This window comes from Crocodylus siamensis, chromosome 2 (genome assembly GCF_052110815.1).
Source record: "Crocodylus siamensis isolate JL-2025a chromosome 2, ASM5211081v1, whole genome shotgun sequence".
In the NCBI taxonomy this organism is placed as follows: domain Eukaryota; kingdom Metazoa; phylum Chordata; order Crocodylia; family Crocodylidae; genus Crocodylus; species Crocodylus siamensis.
In genome coordinates this window covers 173957133-173979063 of record NC_143396.1, presented here as the reverse complement: position 1 = coordinate 173979063, position 21931 = coordinate 173957133, and the positions used below count along the sequence as shown (strand labels likewise).

The following is a 21931-nucleotide window of genomic DNA, read 5'->3' as shown; positions in this document are numbered from 1 at the left end:
AGCTTGGCTCCATAGAGCCCCTGCCAAACCTGGGCCCTCCTGGGGTTCCTCCTTGGGGGGATGCACAGGCCCCCAGATCTGCACATGGGACAACAGCAGGCTATGGTGAATTTTGGGGTGGCAGCAGCTTGCCTCCCAGTGCTGCTTCCACTCTTCCTGGAGTTCCTAGAACAGCCCAGTGCTGCCACCGGCCCCAGCCTTGGTTGTAGGAATGAGGTGGTTGCACTGAGAAGAGGGTTGTTGCTCCCAAAAATTTGCCATGGCTGCCCCAAGCTGCCTGCTAAGTGCTGGGGAGAACCTGGTGGTGCCACTAGCCCCATCCTGCAGTGGCAGCCTGTTATTGTCCCATGCACAGATCCAGGGGCCCGCATCCCCCCCAGGAAGAGCCCAGCATAGCCCTCCAGCCTGCAGCCCTCCTGGGGGATACGTAGCAACAAGAGCCATGCCCCACACCTACTCACAGTTCCTGTGCTTTGCTGCCAGCTGCAACCCCAGGAGCTGCCAATGGGTTGTGCTGCACCCCTCCCTCCACCCCCTCCCTAGTGTCAGCCTCAATCCCTCCCTCCCTCACTACCATGGGAACATATCCCTACTTGTTACATTATAAAGTGGGTTTGCTTTATGCAAATTCAATTTATGCGCTGTTCTCTGGGAATGCACATACCACATAAATCAAGGGAAACCTCTATTTTATAAGAAAGTTAATTAAGAGAGCTGTGGCTATGGTCAGCAATTATTTGAGATACTGACTTTTGAGGTGAATCCAAGCCAGATCAGCACCCCCAAAATTTCCATTTGATGTGTTGTCATAGTTGGAAGGAACAGAGACGAGCAGAAAACCATGCCTGCTTTATAGTTTCTCTGTCTCTCTCTCCCCATCTCTCTCTCTCTCTCTCTCTCTCTCAGTTTGTTCAGGAACAGCATGGAAGAAACATACAAGTGTATAAGCACACACCAAATTACTAGGAAATTTCCACCATCAGAGCTATTAATTGCCATCACATCCCAAGAGCTGAGACGTGTAGAGGTCACGTAAAGACGCTATTTATAAGGAAGATCTGGTCCACTACTAATGTATATAAACTGGGATGAAACTCAGATATGTTTCTTTATTATTGTGTCTTTTAGAAGCATTTTATTATTGCTTCATAGAAAGCTGCTGAATATTATCAGTATTAAGAAATATCGAGTACTTCTAAACTGTCATACACAGAACACAGCTGTAATGACAGAACACAGAATAATGCAGCTGTATACAAAAAAGGAATGAACATTCATAAGCTCAGCACAAAAATTGATTTTGCTTTTAAGTTGCACTGAAAAAAAATTCTAAGCAACTTAAAGAATACTCATTAAATTATTAGGGAAACAACTGGGCAAGAAATAGACAAGAGACAGACATTTTCTGTCTTTTACATTTAAAAGAATTATCATGAAGCATTTAAGTATTTTAAAAAAGGAATTCTGCATTTTATGGGGAATATGAAAAATATTACCATTAATAGAAAAAAAAAGATACACTACCTTTAATAATGCCTCAAGCATATACAACCCAAGGAAATAGTAGTTTGAAATTTTCAGTTGTTGAAGAAGCTGGTCATGGTAGGCCGGCAAGTAATTAATTATCATAGGAAATATGTTTAACAATGTTACAATGTGACTTGCATACTCAAATTCATCTGTGAATACTATAAAATGACATATCTTCAGAAACTTGTTCCTGCAAATGAATTTTAAGAAAATAATTATTTGGTGACTTTTTTTTATAATGAATTAATTTTGCTTGGTATAATAATCGGTAAATAAGGTAAATATTGACCGAAACAATTGTAGACACCAATTAAATGTACTTTGCCATTTTAACAATAAGAGATACTTTCTTAATATTACCTTACAATATTCTTATACAAAAGCTTAGGTAAATTAAGCTACTGTATATTTACTAAATGCATCCAAAACCATGTTTCACCAAACAGTGATTAGAGCCAACATACTTTTTATTATATTCTAGGAAAATGGGATCTAGCTAATCAATCATACCAAACTATTAAAAAAATCTAGAATTATCAAATAAGTATGTAATCACAAGTGAAATCTAATGATGATGGTGGTAGGTCTGATGGCTGCTTGCAGATGTTAAAAAAAACAAAACAAAATGGTACTTCACTTTAAATTTGGTGTCTTCCCACACTGAGCTCAGAGGATGCCCAGAAGAGGCAACACGTTAGTTGGACCCAACTTGCCCAACATCTAAAATATTGGGCACGTTAGTGGGGCTTTTTTGGTGCTTTTGTCCAATAGCTGATTGAATCAGCTTTAACTAAAAGTGCCAAAAAGCCCTGCTGAAGTGCCTGATCTATACTCTATCTATGCGGGGGGGCTGAGTCAAAGTAATGCACTGCTGCTTTCAGTAAAGTGTGTTTGGTGTTTTTTGAACATCTGCAAGCAGCCATAGAGATCTTTCCACTTACAGAATACAAGATGAAATCACCGTAAGTGGCAGTGTAGAAAGATACTAAAGATTCTTACATGCTCCTTGAATTCAAGGAAGCTGTAATCATTACAAAATGTGGCTGCAGTTAGACCAGAAAGTGGCTGAAAAGTTTTGAATATAGCCCTGTAATCTATGAGGAGATCTGCTTATGGCAAATTGTTCCACAGAACCTCAGGTTCCATGACAGGTCATCAGGGGTTTAGCAAAGAGACAGGGGTTAATGGCATCCACCATTACCATGGTGGGTTGCCTGGTTTCATGTCAGGCTGCATGGCATGCAAAACCAAGGGTAGGGGTTCCACAGCAGAAGTGAGATGAAAGGGTTCTATGACTTTAGGATGTTTGAAAGCCACTGATTTAGGGAAAAGCTACAAGAGCCATGGAAGAGAAAATGAAATTGACTGATCCTGGAGAAGGAGATTAAAAAGAAGTGATTGTTGAAAGGAAGACCTATGAAAAAGGGAGAAAAAGAGAGATCAGGGATAAAGCAGAATAGTGGGAAAGTGGGAAAATGGATAGATCCATAGAAAACGATAAAAGGAGCAAACAGAAACTATAGAAAGAAAAATGAACTGGTGAAAATAATAAATAGGAAAGAAAATGGATAAAAATCCCTTTACACTAAGGTTTATATACTTTTAAAATATAACATGATGTACTATTTAAAAAATGCCAGTGCTTTAGTGTATTAATAACTCTATAAAGAAAAGAGACTCTTTTGTAATCTGGCTCTTTGGTGCCACTGGCTGCCTTCTCCTCTGAATATGCTTCCTTATTGCCTTGCACTCCTTTTCAAATATTCTCTTTCCCTTCATTATTAAATCGCCATCCCATTCCCTTTTCTACAAAAGAGATTGCTCAGACGTTTGGTAGTCCTAATGTGTATATGCTGTCCTGCTTCTAAATACAACTTTCTAGAGTACCTGCACAATTTTTGTATTGCCAATCAGGTAAGGGCAGAAATGTAACCTTAGACAAATACAGGTAGCTACTACTGCATGACATTTGGACTTAGCTCTTCAAGCATACCCATGAGATGAAGTGTTGAGCATTGCAACATCTAACTTTTAGGTCCCTGGCCACCAAAGTGGAATTCAGAACCCTGTGTTAGGCACTTAGGCACTGTATAAAGTATAGGGAAAGACAGGCAACACACAATAAGATCCACAAGAACCAGTACACTGAGTTGGGAACTACCCCAAATTAGCCAACAGGAAAAAATGAGGACAGCCAGCCATAGTTTATTAGTGTGCAAGTAACACTCTAGGTAAGCTGTTTCCAGTTTGGGAAGTAATGTGCATCACCATGGCACTGTTTGGTAACAAAACTGAGTGGTATAGACCCCTACCCTATGAACTGATCCAAGATGACTGTGATGGGGATGTGGCCACACCCCTCCACATGTGTGGTGCATGCACAGTGAAGAAAGCTCACTGCCCATGTGCCACAGAGTCCAAGGGGGTGTGGCTGCACCCCCTCACTTTCATTCTGGATGCCAGTGAGCTCTCCTAGCTGGGAGCTCCTGCTGGGAGTTCTGCCTCTACTAGGAGCTCCATGACCTCACCTGCTGGTCAGTGCAAGGTCTGCATGAAGTCCAAGCTTCAAGCAGCTCTGGAACCTGCTGCTCTTTGCACTTCCCATTCCTCCTCCCCACCTCATCCTCTGAATTCAGCAGCGGAGAGAAGGGGGAGGAATAGCTGGCACCACTACTCATGCAGCTCTGGAAGTGGATCCCAGGGGCTGTGCTGCTTCTTCTGCTGCCTCCTCCACTCTGTCCCGTCTTCTCCTCTCCCCTGGTACTGAATTAAATGTGGGGTGGGGAGAAGAGAGGGGAAGAGTTGAACAGTAGCAGGCTGTGGAGTTGCTTGAAAGCAGGGACTCCAGACAGCCCCATGTCAACCAGCCAGCCAATGAGCTTGTAGAGCTCCCAGAACATGCAGAGCTCCTAGCAAGAGCTACACTGATACTCCAGAATATCAGAGTGCATCCTGCATACAGCCAAAAGGGTGCGACCATTCCACTACAACCCTTATGGATCTACACCTGCCTATGTACCTGGAGAACTTGGATGTAAAAGCCTTAAATGACTATTGAGTTTAGGGACCTCCAGAGTTGACAGCTGAGTGGGGGTTTCAGCGTAGCAATTTTTGGTTTAGGTGCTCAAATTCTGCCTAACTTCTAATCTCAGTGCTTAAGTCCTTGTTTGGATCTGGCCCTTTTTGAAAATATTGCCAGTCTTTTGTCATTGAGGGCCAGAGATTGTGACCTGGCTGTGGCTGTGGCTGTGGGCTGCGATTCTCTGCCCACCCCCCCAGCAGTTAGCTGACTGCATTCACTTTGGAGGGCAGCAAGATCAGCAGCAGAGAGCACTACAGAGCAGATGGGCAGCAAATTGCAGCTCCATGCCACCAATCCCCATGTCAGACTGGAACTCCTGCTGATCAAGAAGATAAAACCTGGTACTAAAAAAAGATACTGCCTTCCTGGAATTTTAAATAGTCCCTTTTTTTAATCAAATGAGAATATCAAAATCCTTTAGATTGAGGGCATCAAACAAAGTGGCAGATAAAGAAGAAAGAATGGCTACTAACAATGCCATATAGAATTTTTCACTTGCGTATTTAAGTTTTCTAGGGTCTAAAATATGGGGTAGATCATCTTCCCTTTCAGAATGAGAAAATATCAGGAATAGAACTCTTCCTTAGAAACTCATCTATATTATTTATTTCTATAAGTAAATACACTTTCCTCTTTAAAATTATGTTGCAAGAAGAATCTTTGAAAAATTAAGGGAGAAGGGAAGTAAAGGTGGGCACAGATATTTCTGGAAGGATATAGACTCCGGTAATAGAAATGGGGCAGAGAAAGGTCTATTTCTTGTTGATTATGTCTTTCCAGGCCATGGAAGAAGCAGACAAAGCAGAGTGTCTATCTTCAAAAGATAATGACAATGTTTCTTCAGACATATTTAAATCTCACCAAGATACTTTCATCAAATTTGTTACTAAAATTACAGAGAAACACCTAGGAATATAAATGTTGCAAAATCTCTGAAATTAGGAATTAAACAGTTCTTTAGATGTTTATTTTGAGTATTACAAAAGGCTGGGGTTTGTGGGTTTTAACATCTCTGAAGCTGGAACTGGCTCAAAGGTAATAGCCTTACATCAGTTGGCAACATAAAACCTAAAGACAGCGGACCATTTCTCTTTAAGTTTGTTTAGTGAATCATGTCTGAAGCCAAAAAATAAATTCAAATACCTTGAAGGGCAAGTCAATTCTGGAGAGCATTTCACTTGAATCTGGATTACTGGAATCACATATAATTCCTAGAGACACTACAGATGGCATGGCCAACATGCTACAGTAATCTAGCTAGGAGCAATCCAGGAATAAACTTTCTCAGTAGGTGTGCCTACGTGAGTTGCTTTACTGTGCATTAGGCTAATTTAATGTGCAATAAAGTGTCAACATCTACATGTGCATGGGACATACTGCTCAGTAAATTAGGCTAAAGCGCTGTTTGCTAGTACCAACAGGTAATAGATTAATGGCACATTACCTACTGAACAGTAGTATATGTGTAGACACTGACTGGGAGCAACTTGTTCCTGGTCAGCCTAGGCAGCAGGGGCCACATGGGGTGGGGCAGAGTTGCTGTCCACAGCTCCAGTGCAGAGTTCAGGACCACAGCCCAGCTCAGTGGTGCTGGCTTGGGGCGATGCCCTGTGGTCAAGTGGCAGCAACACCCTGAGCTTATTATTTTAAAACAAAAAGATTATATTTGGCTTGCTGAGGGGATGGGGGACCTGTCTGTCCCAAGGACAGAGATCTTCCCCATCCCCTCAGCCTTGCTGCTGCCCATGTAGCATGACCCAGTTGGCTCTCACTCCCTGCCCATGCACACGGAGAGCTGGGAGCTGAGCAGTGCTGGGACTGGAGGAAATGCGGGGGGAGGGTAAGAAGTGTCAGGACTTGGGGGAGATGCATCTTCCCTGGTACTGGCACTGCTTACCTCCCCTGTATGGTGCTGTTCACTCACCCACATCTCTACCTGTTTCTGGAGCTGCTCAGCTTCTGGCTCCCCCCAGGCACAGGTGGGGAGCAGGAGCCAACTGGGGCATATGTTATGTGGACAGTAGCAGTTCTGAGGGGACGGGGAAGCTCTCTGTCCTTGGCCAGGTGCTGTAGAGACAAGACAGCTTCCCTGTCGCAGTGCAGCTCAGCTCATGGCTCCTGGGGGGAGCTGAGAACTGAGCAGTGCTGGGACTGGAGACAAAGAACAAGGGAAGAGCTCAGGGTGCTGCTGCCACTCAGCCACAGGGCATTGCTTCAAGCCAGGCTCACAGAGCTAGGCTGAGATCCTGAGCTCTACACAGCTGGGAGCTGTCCCGCACTCTGGGACAGCTCTGTCTCTGCTCCCCAGAGCCCAGGCTTAATCCTAGTGTTCCCTGCCAGCCTGAGGTGGGGGAGCCTGGAGCAGAGCCACAGAAGCAACCCTGGTCTCAACTGCTCCCATTGGAAGCAAATATGCTTCCAATGTGGGTGCACATGTCACTGTGTTCCCGGGTGCAGTTTACTGCACTGTCTCTTAATATGTAGTAATCTTAACACGCATTAATTTCACATGTAGACGCACCCAGCTGGAGTAACAGTTATGAGTTATTGCTCCCTCATATCCTATTCTACCTGAATAGGCACATAACCGTAATCCCCTGAAATGAGGAAAAGAGACCCTTTTTAGCCCAGTAACCCAGTGGGATTAAAGAATTTGCCTTCAAAGTGCTTTAGGCGCCCCACAGCCAGAGAGCCTTGAGTTCACATGTCTTACTTCCCAGCAAGGTGCCTTACCCACCTGCACATAGGCTAGATTGAGCCAAAGGAATCCTCCATATCTCCTGTGGAAGTTAGCCTATTGAGCATTTATATAACCCACTAACCCAATAGCTTTTCTGCACTTTGCATTTAACAGTCATTAGATAAAATGGATAAACTGCAGTAGTACAGTCCCAACTGGGATAGAGCAAGAATCTGAGGCCCCCTCTCTTTCAGAGATTAATCCTCTAAACCACACTTCCTCTGGATTACTGTCTTCCCCTTGGCCTTGCATATCTTCCATTTTTGGCTGCCCAGTGGCATAGCTTCCAGAATTGAGCTGGTGAGTGCCCAGGCCTTTGTGGTTAGAGCACTTTTCTGGGAAGTGGGAGATGCATGTTCAAATCCTCTCTGGGTGAGGGGAGCCCAGAACATGAGTCCCCCACTCCCTATGCAAAAGCTCTACCCATTAGAGTTATGATTCCAAAGTTCCTGCAGTTACCACACATATATGCTGAGGACCAGAAGTGAATCCTCCCAGACATCAAAAGTCAGTGCCCTCGGAAAGAGATCTGACTACCCAATAAAATCCACAAAGATCTATCTGTACAGAATGGTTACAATCAATCCTGAATCGCCTGCTAGATTCTCAAAGGTGACTCATGTAGAAATATCAGTGTGGACTATAAGAAAAAAAGAGTAGACTGTAAGAAAAAGATGACAATTTGATCTGCATGCTTCCTTTTTTTCCCTAAATGCACTCTCTAGGCATGTCCAGACAAGCACGCATGTGCATCTTGCAGCATCTCAAAGGGGTTTGAGACTCTGCAAGACACATATGCAGGAACAAACAAATGTTCCCTGCACTGCATATTTGCAGCATGGGAGCAAAATTAGACCCAAAAAAACCCCATGTTACAGAACAGTGGGGCAAGGCACAGTCCGTGCCTGGAGACAACCTAGGAGTGGTCCTCTAGGAAGGATGCTCTGGTTTCTGGCCAGAGCATCTCTCTGGTGCTCCTGATGCCCCTGGCCCTGTCAAGGGTAAGTCAACTGGGTCAAGAGCTTTGGCCTGGCTGTGGGTGATGGGTGGCAGGTGGGTTCACTCCCAATCTTTCTTCAGGTCCTGCAGCGACTGCCATACAGTATCAGTTGAGGCAGAGGAGGCTGCCAAGTACAATTCCTGGCAGGCCTCCACCTGTGCCAGGTTCCCTGAGTCTTGGACTGTGAGCAGTATATCGTTGGCATGCAATGACAGGCCCAGCCACACCACCAGCTCTTGGAGCATCAACCCCACCCCCTGCCTCCACAGGAAGATGAGGAAGGACTCCAGGGTCAAGATGTACAGCTGGTTTGGCAGTGGGCAGCCTTGACACACCCCTCTCCTAAACAGGATGGGCTCCATCAGGGTCCAGACAAGGTGGTGATTGTTGAAAGGGGTCAGTTGGATGCCAGAGGAGTGGGCCTGGGCAAAATGTGGCAAAGAGATATACACCTGGTCCAACCAGGACTGGCATACTTGCTCCTCCTCCACTCTAACATAGGTGAAGGAAGTGGGGGCCCGTAGGGTGTCCACCAGGGAGTAGTCCACCAGGATCTCCCCAAGGACACCTATGGCAGCCTGGTTCCACTCCCTGCCCAACCAGTCTCGTGCATCTAGAGTAATGTTAAAGTCCCTGCCAAGGACCAGGCACTCGCAAGGGTTGAGGGTGCTGATGTAAGTGGCTGCCTGGTGAAAAATATCTGCCAACTCTGGGTCCTTTGCAAGGGCGTACATGTTCAGAAGGTTCAGAACTAGTCCCTGCACTTGGATCCAGAGGTGCAGCAAGTGGCCCAGTACCACCTCAACATCCTGGAGAACCTCTGGCTGTGGGCCTGGGGAGAACAAGGTGGCCACCCCATAAGAGGTGGCCGAGAGGTGACTAAAAAAGACCCTGCCTCCCCACTCCAGCTGCAAATTAGGCTCATTGGCCGAAATTGTCAATATCTCGTGCAAGAATACTGTGGGGTACCCCCACTCCTGAAGGAAGGAGTGGATGTTGGGAGCAGCTAGGGAGATCCCCAGAAACTGGGCCACTCCTTCTCCCCATGTGATAGTCTTGTGGGGGAGGGGGGGAAGTCATCCACATCAGAGGGCTCCAGCTGCACTTGGGTCTTCCTCTTGACTTTGCACCCAGAGGCGACCTGCACCCACTTAGCCATGGGTTCTCAGGTAGACAGGCTCCAGTAGGAGAAGGTGAGGGTTGGAGGGGCAGTTACAGCAGGAGGCATGGCTAGGGGCAGGGGGCCCTGCTCCCTCTCCTTCCTTGGCTGCTGCACCCCCCCACAGGACTTTGCCAAATTTGGGTGGTGGGTGGGGTCCCCTGAGCTCATACGGGGGCTGGGAGTTGCGCCTGGAGTGCCAGGGAAGCCTGAGTGGGGAGAGGCACCAGTGGTAGAGGCACCCCTCTCACCAGTTGGAACTGCAGATGCCTTGCCTGCCTGGCCTATGGGGCTCTCATGGTGCAAGTGCCCTGGGGCACAGCACCGGAAGAACCACAGGTCCCCCAATGTATAGAAAATCCTCACTAGGGCCCCCTGAAAAGGAATCACAAGGCAGCCGTCAAGGAGGATGTTCTGGCCCTGCACCATGAGCCCCCTCTCCACTGCCTTTTGTGCAGTGACCTCCGAGGCAAGGAAAATGACCCCCTTGCCATGAATGCAGGAGGCAGCCACAATCTTGGGGCCTCCACTACCCAAGCCAGGGCCTGCACCAAGGTCTCAAAACTCAAGTTTTCCCATGTGGGCAGTTGGCACTTCACCCCATGCCTGCAGGTAAGTGCTGGAAAGGGGGCCCCACCACCTGAGCTGGAAGGGCTGGCAGTGGAGGGTCCATGCCCTGTGGCTGTGGGCCACCCCGCAGCCACCTGTGCATAGCTGCAGTTCCCTCGCTGGGGGCTGCATTGGTGGGGCTGGGGCTAGAGCCAGGGCCAGGGCCAGGGCCAGCCTGAGTGGGTGTGCTGACTGGTGTGGCACACTTGGTCCTCTCAGGTGCTGGTGGTCTAGGCTTGGGGGCAGGGCCCTTGCCTTTCCCACCCCCAGCTGTGGAGGAGGCTGAAGAAGAGCCCTTCCCACTGCCCTTGCCCTTGGTCCTTGATGGTGGGGGAAGGGGGCTTGGGAACCCCTCTGGGAGGGGCCTGGCCAGGGGATACCCCCTGGTCCTGCTGACTCCCTGCTCGAGTCTTGCCTGCCTTCACAGCAGAGGTCTCAGGCATCTCTATCCCTGTAGCAGGTCATTTGGACTCTGCCTCTGGGGTGGGGGCTGCAGGGGCATGCATCCACTTGGGGGCTTGGCTGGGATCTGTCCCCATGGTGGGGGCTACAGGAAGATCTGTGGGGGCATCTGCCCTCCCAGAAGGTTCCTGCCCTGCCATTTCTTCACACAGTGGAAAGGGAAATCAATAAACAAAAGCAAAATATACAGTGGTGCTGGTGAATCCAGTAGGGGAAGGCTGGGGCTGTGGGGGAAGGAGTGGGAGAGAGGGAAGGGGCTGAAGCTCACTGAGCTACAGCCCCACAGGAAACTGGATGGGCTATGCCTGGGGAAGATGGGGGAGGAAATACACACACACACACACACACAAGGGCTAGGGAGACTTGAGCTGGCTTACTCAGCCACACAACAAACACCAGGGCAAGGGGAGTGGACCACAGGACTTACCACACGAGGGCAAAACACACAGAGGAGCTGCTGAGGCAGTTGTAAAAGATGGCTGGAGGAGTGGAGGCACCTTGTTTGTGGAAGCTCAGTGCAGAAGCCCTTCAGGCCTCCAGCCAGGCACTCAGCAGCAAGGCCAAAGGCAGGAACACAAGCACAGGAGTAGATATGGTGAGGCAGCTGTGGGGAAGTGCAGAAGCAAGTGTCAATTAAGGAAGTAATCCAGTGTGGGGAGGTGCAAGATGGTGCAGCAGGGAATTTCTCTCTCTCCTGAGAGGGGGCAGCAGCAGAACAGGAGGCAGCAGCAGCAGCAGTGGTAGTAACCGTCCAATTCAGCCACTGAGGGTGTGCTTCAGGTGAAAGTGGAGGTGAAGGCAGGGGTGGCCTGCCAAGGCAGCTGGGGAAGGTAAGGCACCTTCAGGCTCTGGCAGTGATGGTGGAGGAGGGGCCCAAAGGCAGTGCAGGTTCCCTCCCTAGGCTATTCTCTGACTGTGACTTGGCGGCGGGCTGGGCAGCAGGCCATAACAAGAGTGCAGAAGCTGGGGTGCACTGCTGGGGTGTATTTCAGTGGGCCCCTCCCCAAGGGCAGGGGCAGTGTCGTGCAGCAGAGGATCCCCCCATTGGGGGGTGGCAACAGCAGCAGCAGCCTGATGCAGGAAGGGGCATGGCCAACTTCCTTCCAGATGCTTCTGAGAGAGCTAGCAACAGCAGCAGCAGTAGCAGCCTGAAGCAGGGAGGGGCATGGCCAACTTTCCCCAGAAGCTCCTGAAAGTAGGCTAGCAGCAGCAGCAACAGCCTGCATGGTGAATGATCTACTTCCCTGAGAAGTTCCTGAGATCAAGCAGCAGCAGCAACAGCAGCTGCCTGGGATAGGAAGGGGCATGGCCAACTTTCTCTTAGGCTTCTCCCCCAGAAGCTCCTGTCTATTTCTAACATTCAAATACCGTGGGCCCTAAGGTCCACCTGGCTAACTAGTAGTCCCTATTGTATGGAGAATAATGGGTGAATGCTACAACAAAATACTTGGGACAACTAATGAAAAAAACAGGATAGGAGTGTTGTGTGGATCAAAGGGTCAAAACTTGAAAATGAGTGTGCCTAAGGGGAACACTGTGCACAGCCTCCCAGGCCACACCCACCAGTCCTCAAAGGCATCCAAGGAGCCAGTGGACACTACCCACTAGTGCTCTGCCCAGAAACATGCACGGACAAGTGAGAGGTAAGTGGCCCCACAGTCTCCGGGCACCTTCCCAGCCAGAGCCTCCTTCTTGGCCAAGTACAGGGCCCACTTCGCCAGGGTCGGGGGGAAGTTGACCAAGAGGTCCTGAGACTTGGGGCCATGGATGGGGTGACCAAAAACAAAAAAGTAGGGGTGAAATTCAACCAGAATCTTACGAGAAGATTCTGGAGGTGGAGGGGCTGCAGCCTGGCACACTCGAGGGTCACGTGCGCTAGGGTCTCCCTCTGCCCGCAGAAGAGGCAGGAGACTGGGGTGTCCATGAAGCTTGCCACATATGTGCCCATGGCGACAGCTCCATGGAGAAGCTTCCAGCTGAGGTCTCCAGTGGCTCGTGGGATGAGGGTGGAGTACAGACTCAGCCACTGAGGTGCCCCAACTATGCTCTTGCCAAGCAGGTCCTGCCACTTTGTGCCCCAGAAGCTCCTAAGGGCAAGTAGCTTAGCCCTGAGTTGCTTGCTAGGGCAAGTTTTTATACTGCTGGGGCCACCACAGGGCAGGTTTTTATACTGCTGGGGCCAGCACCTCTAGCTCCCCCTAGCTGCAGATCTGGTAGGAGACAGGCAGGGTTACTTTGCCCCAAATGGCACAATTTGCCCCACACCAAAGTGCATGTCCAGGCATATGCACTGAGGCAAAAAGCCCTGGCTCAAATTTGCACCGCTTCTATTTGAGCTATGAGAGCCATGGGGCTCTTTAGCCTGGAAAAGCGCAAGCTCAGGGGTGATCTGGTGGCCACCTAAAAGTTTATCAGGGGTGACCACCAGTATCTGGGGGAGCGTTTGTTTACCAGAGCGCCCCAAGGGACAATGAGGTTGAACAGTTATAAACTACTGCGAGACTGTTTCAGGTTGGACATAAGGAAGAATGTCTTTACTGTCCAAGCCCCCAAGGTCTGGAACAGCCTGCCATCGGAGGTGGTTCAAGCACATTGAACACCTTCAAGAGCAAACAGGATGCTTATCTTGCTGGGACCCTGTGACTACGGCTGACTTCCTGCCCTTTGGGCAGGGGGCTGGACTCAATAATCTTCCGAGGCCCCTTCCAGCCTGAAAGTCTATGAAACCTATTAGCTGCTGCAAGCACACATGTCTGCATGTGTGGATGCGCCCTCTGAAGCTTACACAAATCACTTCAAAAGCTTTTTCCTATGCTGTATATACTGCAAATGTTGTAAATGCCCTTAAAGAATAAACAATAAGATGGTATGAAAAAATAATCTTAAAAACAGGTAAAAATAATAATTTTGTGCTGATGGCCAAACTGACATGTAGTACATATAAAACTTTATTTAGGAATTTTTGTACTGTTCTTACCTTGAAGGCTTAGATTTTTCTTCTTTCACATTGTAAACCCAATCAGAAAGCAATCTCTTACAAAGAACAAATAGTCCTTTGCTTTCCCAATATGTCTTTACCTCATGAATATTCATAAACCTAAGAACATTATTTTAAAACAAAAATATTATACTGCTGGAAATAAACCTACAATATACACACAAGTGTAAATTGGTATAACTCCACTGGAGTAAAGCAACATAAATCTATTTCAGCTGATGATCCACTCTACAGTATCACCTGAACAGATACTTCATAAATGCAGTAGTAAATATTCAATGCTACAGTATTCTTTCTTATTTTACACTTCTATTATGCAAATAACAATATAACTGGATCAAATTCTGCACTCAATTCATGCCTGCTTAAGTAAAACTAAATTTGTGCCTCACTTAAGTAAATGGTTCATCCAGAGCCATCCCTTGGGGGAAGCGAATCAGTGCGACCGTCCCGGGCCCCACTGTCAGTGCCATACAGTCCCTACTGGCTACCATGCGCCACCAGCTCTGCGCTCCAGCTGCTCGCCACCCCCCACCTCCCAAACAGGCCCTGCACAGGCACCACACACCCCTCAAGCCAGCTCTGGGTTCAGCATATGTATAGTCAAAGACAAAAATATATATCTGGATGCTTTAACTAAAACTAGTTCAATAAGCATTAATTAAAGAGCTCCCACTACCATTTTGAAGTGCGGGATTACTGTTACATGAGACACTGGAGGCACCACACTATAATTAAACCATGTCAGAGCATGCTAATTAGCACACTCCAGCGGCCTCCATGTCTGCCTCCTCCTAAATCAGAAGCAGTGTAACAACAACTGCACAAGTGGGCCAGTTACTTTGAGGCAAGCTAACTAGCACTACTACTCAGTAATGCTAATTAATACACATCAAGGGTGCCTGTAGATGTATGGGGGGGCTGCTCCAACACACTGTAATTACAACGTGTCAGAATGTGCTAATTAGCGTGCTCCAGCAGCCTCCATGTCTTGAGTATCAGCATCCCTGCGCTTCAAAATGGTCGCGGGAGTGCTTTAACTAAAGCTCGTTCAATGAGCTTAATTAAAGGACTCCCACCGCCATTTTGAAGTGTGGGATTGCTGATACATGAGACGCTGCAGGCACTTTAATTAGAGTAGCTCTCTGAGCCACTCTAATTAAAGCACTACCCGCACCCCATCCAGAGCATGTGTGAATATGCCCCAACTGCTGCAGAGCAGCGGCTAAACTGATTCCAGTTTATGAGGCAGGCTTGCCTAAAGTGAATCATGCTCGAGGGCACAACCATTTCAGATAATAACTTTACTGTACAGACACTTTGTAAATTACTGTACTGTCTGTATTAAGTCTGGCAATTTTCATATTACATACTGCTTCCATACTGTTGTCATATGTAGAATATATACAGCTGGAGCAAACTTTTAATTCAATAAGGAACTCTAAAAAACATGTACTTGCCCTGCTTGCATCTACATGTTACTCATTCGTAAAAACAAATATAGGCAATGTGAATATTATAAATATTGGTTACACCCATATTTGGACATGGGTGACCTATAATTTGCAATATCCAACTGATTTTCCTCTTTTAAACAAATTAAAGTAAATTAAGCACTTACTTCCCTTTAATGTCAACATAGCTTTCTGCAGCACCTATTAATGTTTGGGCAGCATCTTGATTAAGCATTCCAGCATTATATTGCTTCTGATAACTGGCCTAGTTAAAAAAACAACAAAAAATAACCACAGCATGAAAATTAACAGCAAAATCAATGACTAAAAACTATCTGACTTTTGTTATTTTTGATGAAATAAAAATATAGGTGTATAATTAAGTATGGAAATAAATGGGATTTTTTGTTTACTTGCCTTTGTAATATGTACACATTCTATAACAGGCAAGGATTTTTTGTGATAGTTGTTACTGGAACATCCGTATAGATGGGAGAGTTGCTGGATGCATTCTGGGGTATCAAGTGACTTGAGGAAAGGCACTTGATGCTGGAAAGCTTGTCCAATAGTTTTCCCAAACTATACAGTTGGTCAAATAAAAGATATCACAAATATGATTCCCTTTCATACATTTCTGGGAACTTCATGGCTGCAACAATACTCCAGCTTCTACTATTCCATAAAAATAATTCTTTCTGTTCTTGAATTGCTCAACCTGGTTTGTGCAGGTTGTCTGGAGAAGTGGGAAGGAAAAGGGATATTTTTCTTTAAGCCAGCCAGGACCAAATGCTGAGTGAAGCTATATCAGCATTAGGGCTGTGCAAGGCTTCGGACAGAGCTTCGGATCCGGAGAAGCTCCGGATGCTTTGGGGTCTGAAGCAGCACATCTGGGTCGAAATGCTGGCCTGGCTAGGCTTCCCAAAGTGGTTTGGAGCTTCCAAAGAGCTTTGGAGCTGCCTTTGAACCACCTCAGAGATCGGCCATAGGGTATAATGGGGAAACAATAAAATATCTATAACTGTTGTTTTTTGTCTGATTTGGATGAAATTTTCAGGGGTGGTAGACTCTGCAGAGAGGATGATTCCTGCCAAATTTCAAGAAGATCTGTGGTGGGTGTTTTGGGGGGAACACCACCCCAAATTCTTGGAAGCAAAACTCATGTCACGTCTAGGGGGGGTTTGGGGGGAACTGCCCCTCAAACTGCGGACAAGCAAAACTCCTGCCATGGGTGCTTGTGGGACTGACTGTCTCTGTCTTGGGGCGGGGAGGGGAGACACTGCTGCAGACCTGGCTGCTAGCTACTGTGTTATCAGCTACCAATCAATCAGGGACCAGGGACTCAGGGACCAGCTCAATACACAGGACCTAGCTACTACATAACGACTTAACGAGCATAAGTTAGCACCTACAAAACCAGGCTAAGGAGAGGAAAGAATCAATACAGACAATCAACTGCCCCAAGACAGATGCAGTCTTGGCACGAGTTTTGTCTGTCAGCAGCCAGGGCTGCAGGGCCCCAGAACCCCCCTGCACTGATCTCCTCCACAGCTGGCAGGTGTCATGGCCTCAACAGGGGCCACCATCCCTGCAGCTGTCAACCCTGCTGTGCCTTAACCCATGGCATGAGCTGTCATCCCTGCTGTGCTGGGTCACCCATGGCATGAGTCTTGCTTGTCCACAGCTTGAGGTGCAGTTCCCCTCAAACCCCTACACTGATCTTCTTGAAACTTGGCAGGCTTTGTGGCCTCAGTAAGAACTACCACTTGTACAGTTTTGACCCCCCTGTGTTGTAATACACAGCTGTGACATGAGTTTGGCTTTCATGAATTTGGGGTACAGTTCCCCAAATTCATGAAAGCTGATCTTCTTGAAGCTTGGCAGGTTTCATGCTCTCAGCAGAAGCTACCATCCCTGCAAGTTTCATCTAAATCAAATCAGAACAAACAAAGTTATAGATATTTAATTGATTTCCCGTTATACCCTATGGCCGGATCTCCGAGGTGGCTCCAAAGCTTCAAAGCCGCTTCGGCTGGATCAAGGCAGAAACCTGGTTCAGAGCTCTGTCTGGATCGGATCGCAGCCATCTGAAGCAGCCAGATCTGAAGCTGGATTGGATCGCTGCTGACTCACACAGGCCTAATCAGCATAACTAGAAATGTAGTTTAGATCTAAGGTTACGTGCAATTAATATTAATATTAATGGTGAAGAAACATCAACTACAGATACTGCAGTGGCATGTTAATATTTAAAATGTAATCTGAACAAGATTGATGTTTGGTGTAAGATCAGTTATAGAGAATGTCAAGAAAGTAGAGTAGGTGGATGATTATCTCCTCAGCACCAAAGTTAACTTATTTCAATACTACCCTTAGACCTTTTATTATAAAATTACAGAATGGTTCTGTTTTGAGTAACTTCCTAACTTTCTGAGAAAATGAAATTATTTACTAGTAACTATGGTTCTTTGATTTTTTTCCACATACATTTCACCTGGGGATGCGTATCATACCCTGAGCCCTTGATCAGACTTTTTGCCTTAGCAATACCCACAGAAAACACTGTTGCACTGCCTCCCTTCCTGCCCCAAACTGATGGCATAAGGGATGGCACAATTCCTGTTCCTCAGGTTCCTCTCAACAGCAAAATCCTCTATTATATGTTACAAGAAAGAAGAAAAGGAAGGCAGGATTTGAATGTGTAAGTGGACAATTAATGGAAGTAACTCCAGTTATTTGGGAGTTTTTTTCCTTCAAATAATAAACTGCATACACTTTCTCATTCTCAGATGACTCCAAAGCCATAATTTAACTGAGTCATACTAAGCCTCAATAATTTCCAGCATGCAGGAAAGTCCTAGGATCCTTTTTGCTCCATCCAGAATCTGGTGGTTGTAGGCTGGCAGGTTGTAGTAAAGGCTTTCCGGATGTGCTCCTAACTGGTGATTTCCCTCTGGAACATTCAGAGGGCCCATCCAATGCTAGCTTCACTGGCACTGAGGCTGACACAGGTTCATGTGGAGATTTGGTGTCAGGCTGCATAGGGGATCTCAGCATGGGATCTGAGGCCAACCCAAATGTCCTTTCAGGGGGAAGAGAGTTTCAGCTTCTAATGGTGCCTGGTAGGGCTGTGCAAAACAGCACCATTCTGCTTTGACTTCCATTTCAACATTTCAATGGAACAGTGTTTCATTTTGAGTTCCATTTAGTTTCGAAAGCGCTGTTCCGTTTCGTTTAATTGAAACTGTTTTGCCGTTTTGATGCTGTTTCGCTGTTTCGCCTGTAGGCTATAATGGGGAAGCACAAAACTGCCTAAAACATTGTCATTTCTTGTCTGATTCAGAAGAAACTTGCAGGGATGGTAGCCCCTTCTGAGGGCATGAAGCCTGCCAAGTTTCAAGGAGATAGGTGCAGAGGGTTCTGGGAAACTGCACCTCAAGATGTTGACAAGTAAAACTGTCACTTGCTGGCTATGGCAGCCTCCTGTCATCCAGCAGGCAGATCCAGGGACCCTCACCCTCAGGAAGTCTGTGCTGGACTCCTTCCAGGGGTGTAGGCCCCCGATCTGCCTGTCAGATGGCAGGAGGCTGCTCCTGCTGCCTGGGAAGATTGGTGCTGCTGCTGGTCCCAGGTGGCAGGAGCAGCCTCCTGTGATCCGGCAGGCAGATCAGGGGCCTGTACCCCCAAGAGGAGTCTGGCATAGCCCTGGTAGCCCTCCTGGGGCTGCAGGCCCCAGGATCTGTGCACCAGATGACAGCATGCTGCTGCTTTGAAATGAAATAAAGACACTTAAAAAATTTCAAAACTTTCAAAACATTTTGAGTTTTGAAGCTGGGCTTACTTGGCTTTAGCACTGGTCCCAGCCGGCAGCAGCCTCCTGTCATCCAGTGCAAATCCAGGGGCCGCGCTCCCCGGGGAGGATTCTGGCACATCCCCAAGCTCTCCTGGGGGTCTGCGCCCCTGGATCTGTGCACCGGATGACAGCATGCTGTTGCTGCTGACTGGGGCCAGCAGCAGCACCAGTCTTAGTTGTACCCACCTCTGGGAGAGACCAGCACTGGTCCCAGCAGCCTTCTGTCATTCATCAGGCATATTGGGAGCCCACCCACACCCGTGGGAGGGCTGCGGGGCTCTGTCAGACTCCTCCCGGGGGTGTGGGCCCCAGTCTGCCTGCTGGATGACAGGCAGCACCAATCTTCCTGGTGCTGGGCGTGGGATGCTGTTTCAATGGCTTTTGTTTCATTTTGATTTTGCAGTTTTGAGCTCAAAACATATCAAAACACCTTTGAAATGAAACATCCAGCAAAATTTCAGATAGCCCTAGTGTCTGGCAGCACTGAATTTGAAAAACTGACATACTGGGTACGTCTACATGAGATATGTTACTGCGCAGATCCCTAGTTTACTGCACAGTAAATGTGTGTTTACATGTGCATGTGCTTACTGCACAATAACAAACCTTAATCATGATTAAATTTGCTACGTGCAACTGCAAGTAGAAAATTTAAAAGTGATTAGTTAATGCGCAATGGCTGCCGGTCCCATGCTGTGCCCTGTACTGGGCACTGCTGGCAGCTGCGCAGGGCTGGCAACAGTGGAACAGCCATGCGGGGGTCCAGAAAGCCAGCATGGGGCCCAGCATAGCCTTATCCTCACAATCCAGGCTCAACATCACCCACGTGTACATTCCTGTGCCCTCCGTTTTGGGCTCCAACTGGAGCCAGGAGGAGACTGGTGAACTTTTGGTGCTCTGGGGTGACATGGAGGTGCCAAACCAGTTTGAGCAAGGTGGGCATTCCAACACCTACATTTATGAGGCCCTGTCAGGAGCAATGCAGGAGCAAGGGCACAATCAGTCAGCATCATAGGGCTGCATAAAGTCAAGGCCTTGAGGGCACAGTAGGTCACTGTGACCAACCACAATTGTCAGTCTGGCTGTGCTCACAAGACACCAACATTGTGGTGCTCCGAAACCCAGGCCACAGCAATACAGTTTACATGAGCATGGGCAGCCTGAAGAGCCCCTGCCCCAGCCTGGGATCTCCAGTGACACGTCATTGGAGGAGCGACCTTTTGGCATGCAGCACCCTGTCCTGCCCAGCTCCCCAGTTGCAGTTTCTACCAGCAATCTAGGCCGTGACATATGTGGCCAGTCTTGCCACCCTGCGTGCACAGTGGGGTGGGGGCAGCATGGCGGCCAGACTCTCTGCCCAGGTACCACCACCAGTCCACCTTGCAACCACTGGGGGAGCTGGACAGAGGGGGGTGGCAGACAGAGTCTCCATGGAGACTGGCCTGGGACCCCAATGGCCAGGGCATGCTTGGTCAGGTGGATGGGATGGGGCTGTAGGCAGGCAAGCAGGGAGCAGATTGTAACTCTGCCCTGGGCTCCAAGCCCAAACTATCACCACCCTGCATTCCTAGCTCTACCCACCTGTGCATCTGCACCCCCAACCCATCCACCTGGCTAAGCCTGCCCTGCTTGCAGAGGTCCCAGGCCAATCTCCATGGAGATCCCACCATCCCTGTCTTACTCCCCTTAATACAGGAAAGACAGCCCAGGGCCAGATAGGACCAATTGCCACCTTTCTCCACCAAGCCAGGTGGCATGAGTGACCTGTGCCACCTTAGTCGGGGGGGCATGGCCCCCCCAGCAACCAGTCAGTGACCGGGGGGGTACCCCTGCAGCTGATCCTGCTGCTTGGGCTGGGGGGAGGGTGTCCCTCTGTGGTCGATCTGGCTGATCAGCCAAGCACAAGACAGCCAATCACTGTGGGAGTGGCTGCGGCCACTTCTGGGAGCACAACGGTGCTCCACTCCCTGGCCAGAGCTTGCAGGTGATGCTCCCTCCCACCTGCCCCCTGCCATCCCATTGCCCAAGTGGCGAATGTGGCTGGGCAGGCAGTGTACCAAGGCTACCAGGGGGTGCATGTGCACCCCCTACGCATTGCCACTGCCAGGGGGCATCAGTACCCTTACCTCCTCCTGTGCTGGGTCAGCACTGCCCCCCCACTACTTGTTCAGCATTGCCCTCTCCCTCCCCCTCCCCACCGGCCTGCAAGACTTCACCAAAAATCCTTCAGTGACCCTCCAGTCCAAATAATTGCCCCTTCCTGGGTTCAAAGGCCTGACTAAAGTTAGGTGGGCTGAAACCCAACAGGGCTGTTGCCCCAGCCAAAGCTAGAGGGAGAAAGCAAGGTAGAAAAGGGCATCTCCACAATACCTAGGTGATTTGGTAGCTGGAGAAGGAGTAGGGGAGGCAAGGCACTGTTTGTTAGACTCTGGTCACATAGTCTAGCCAACATACAAACCACAACACCAAGGCATGGCAGGTAGGAGAGAGGATTCAGAAAAGGGGCCCCGGGCAGGCAGACAGATGCCACACAGCTGCCAGGGGTGACATAGATTTCATAGACATTCGGGCTGGAAGGGGCCTCGGAAGATCATCAATTCCAGCTCCCCGCCCAAAGGGCAGGAAGTCAGCTGGGGTCATAGGATCCCAGCAAGATAAGCATCCAATTTGCTCTCAAAGGTGTTCAATGTAGGTGCTTGAACCACCTCCCATGGCAGACTGTTCCAGACCTTGGGGGCTCAGACAGTAAAGAAATTCTTCCCTATGTCCAGTCTGAAACGGTCTTGCAGTAGTTTATAACCGTTTGACCTCGTCATCCCTTGGTGAACAAACTTTCCCCCAGATACTGGTGGTTACCCCTGATAAACTTATAGGTGGCCATCAGATCACCCGAGCCTGTGCTGTTCCAGGCTAAAGAGCCCCATGTCGCTCAGCTTGTTGTCGTAAGGTCTGTTTTCCTGACTTCTGATCATGCTTGTGGCTCTTCTCTGGATTCTATCAAGCTTCTCCACATCCTTTTTGAATTGTGGACTCCAAAACTGGATGCA

At 48.3% G+C, this 21931-nt stretch overlaps 1 protein-coding gene across 1 annotated transcript in view; it reads right to left on the bottom strand.

Moving 5' to 3' along the window:
• LOC149871352 (solute carrier family 9 member C1-like) overlaps nucleotides 1-21931 on the bottom strand; it is a 200449-nt gene that overhangs the window by 74595 nt on the left and 103923 nt on the right. Inside the window, exons 12-14 of the mRNA XM_090034612.1 lie at nucleotides 15202-15299; nucleotides 13560-13679; nucleotides 1525-1720 (exon numbers count right to left, since the gene is read on the bottom strand). Of these exons, the coding sequence (XP_089890738.1) occupies nucleotides 1525-1720; nucleotides 13560-13679; nucleotides 15202-15299 (414 nt within the window). The remainder of the gene's footprint in view (nucleotides 1-1524; nucleotides 1721-13559; nucleotides 13680-15201; nucleotides 15300-21931) is intronic.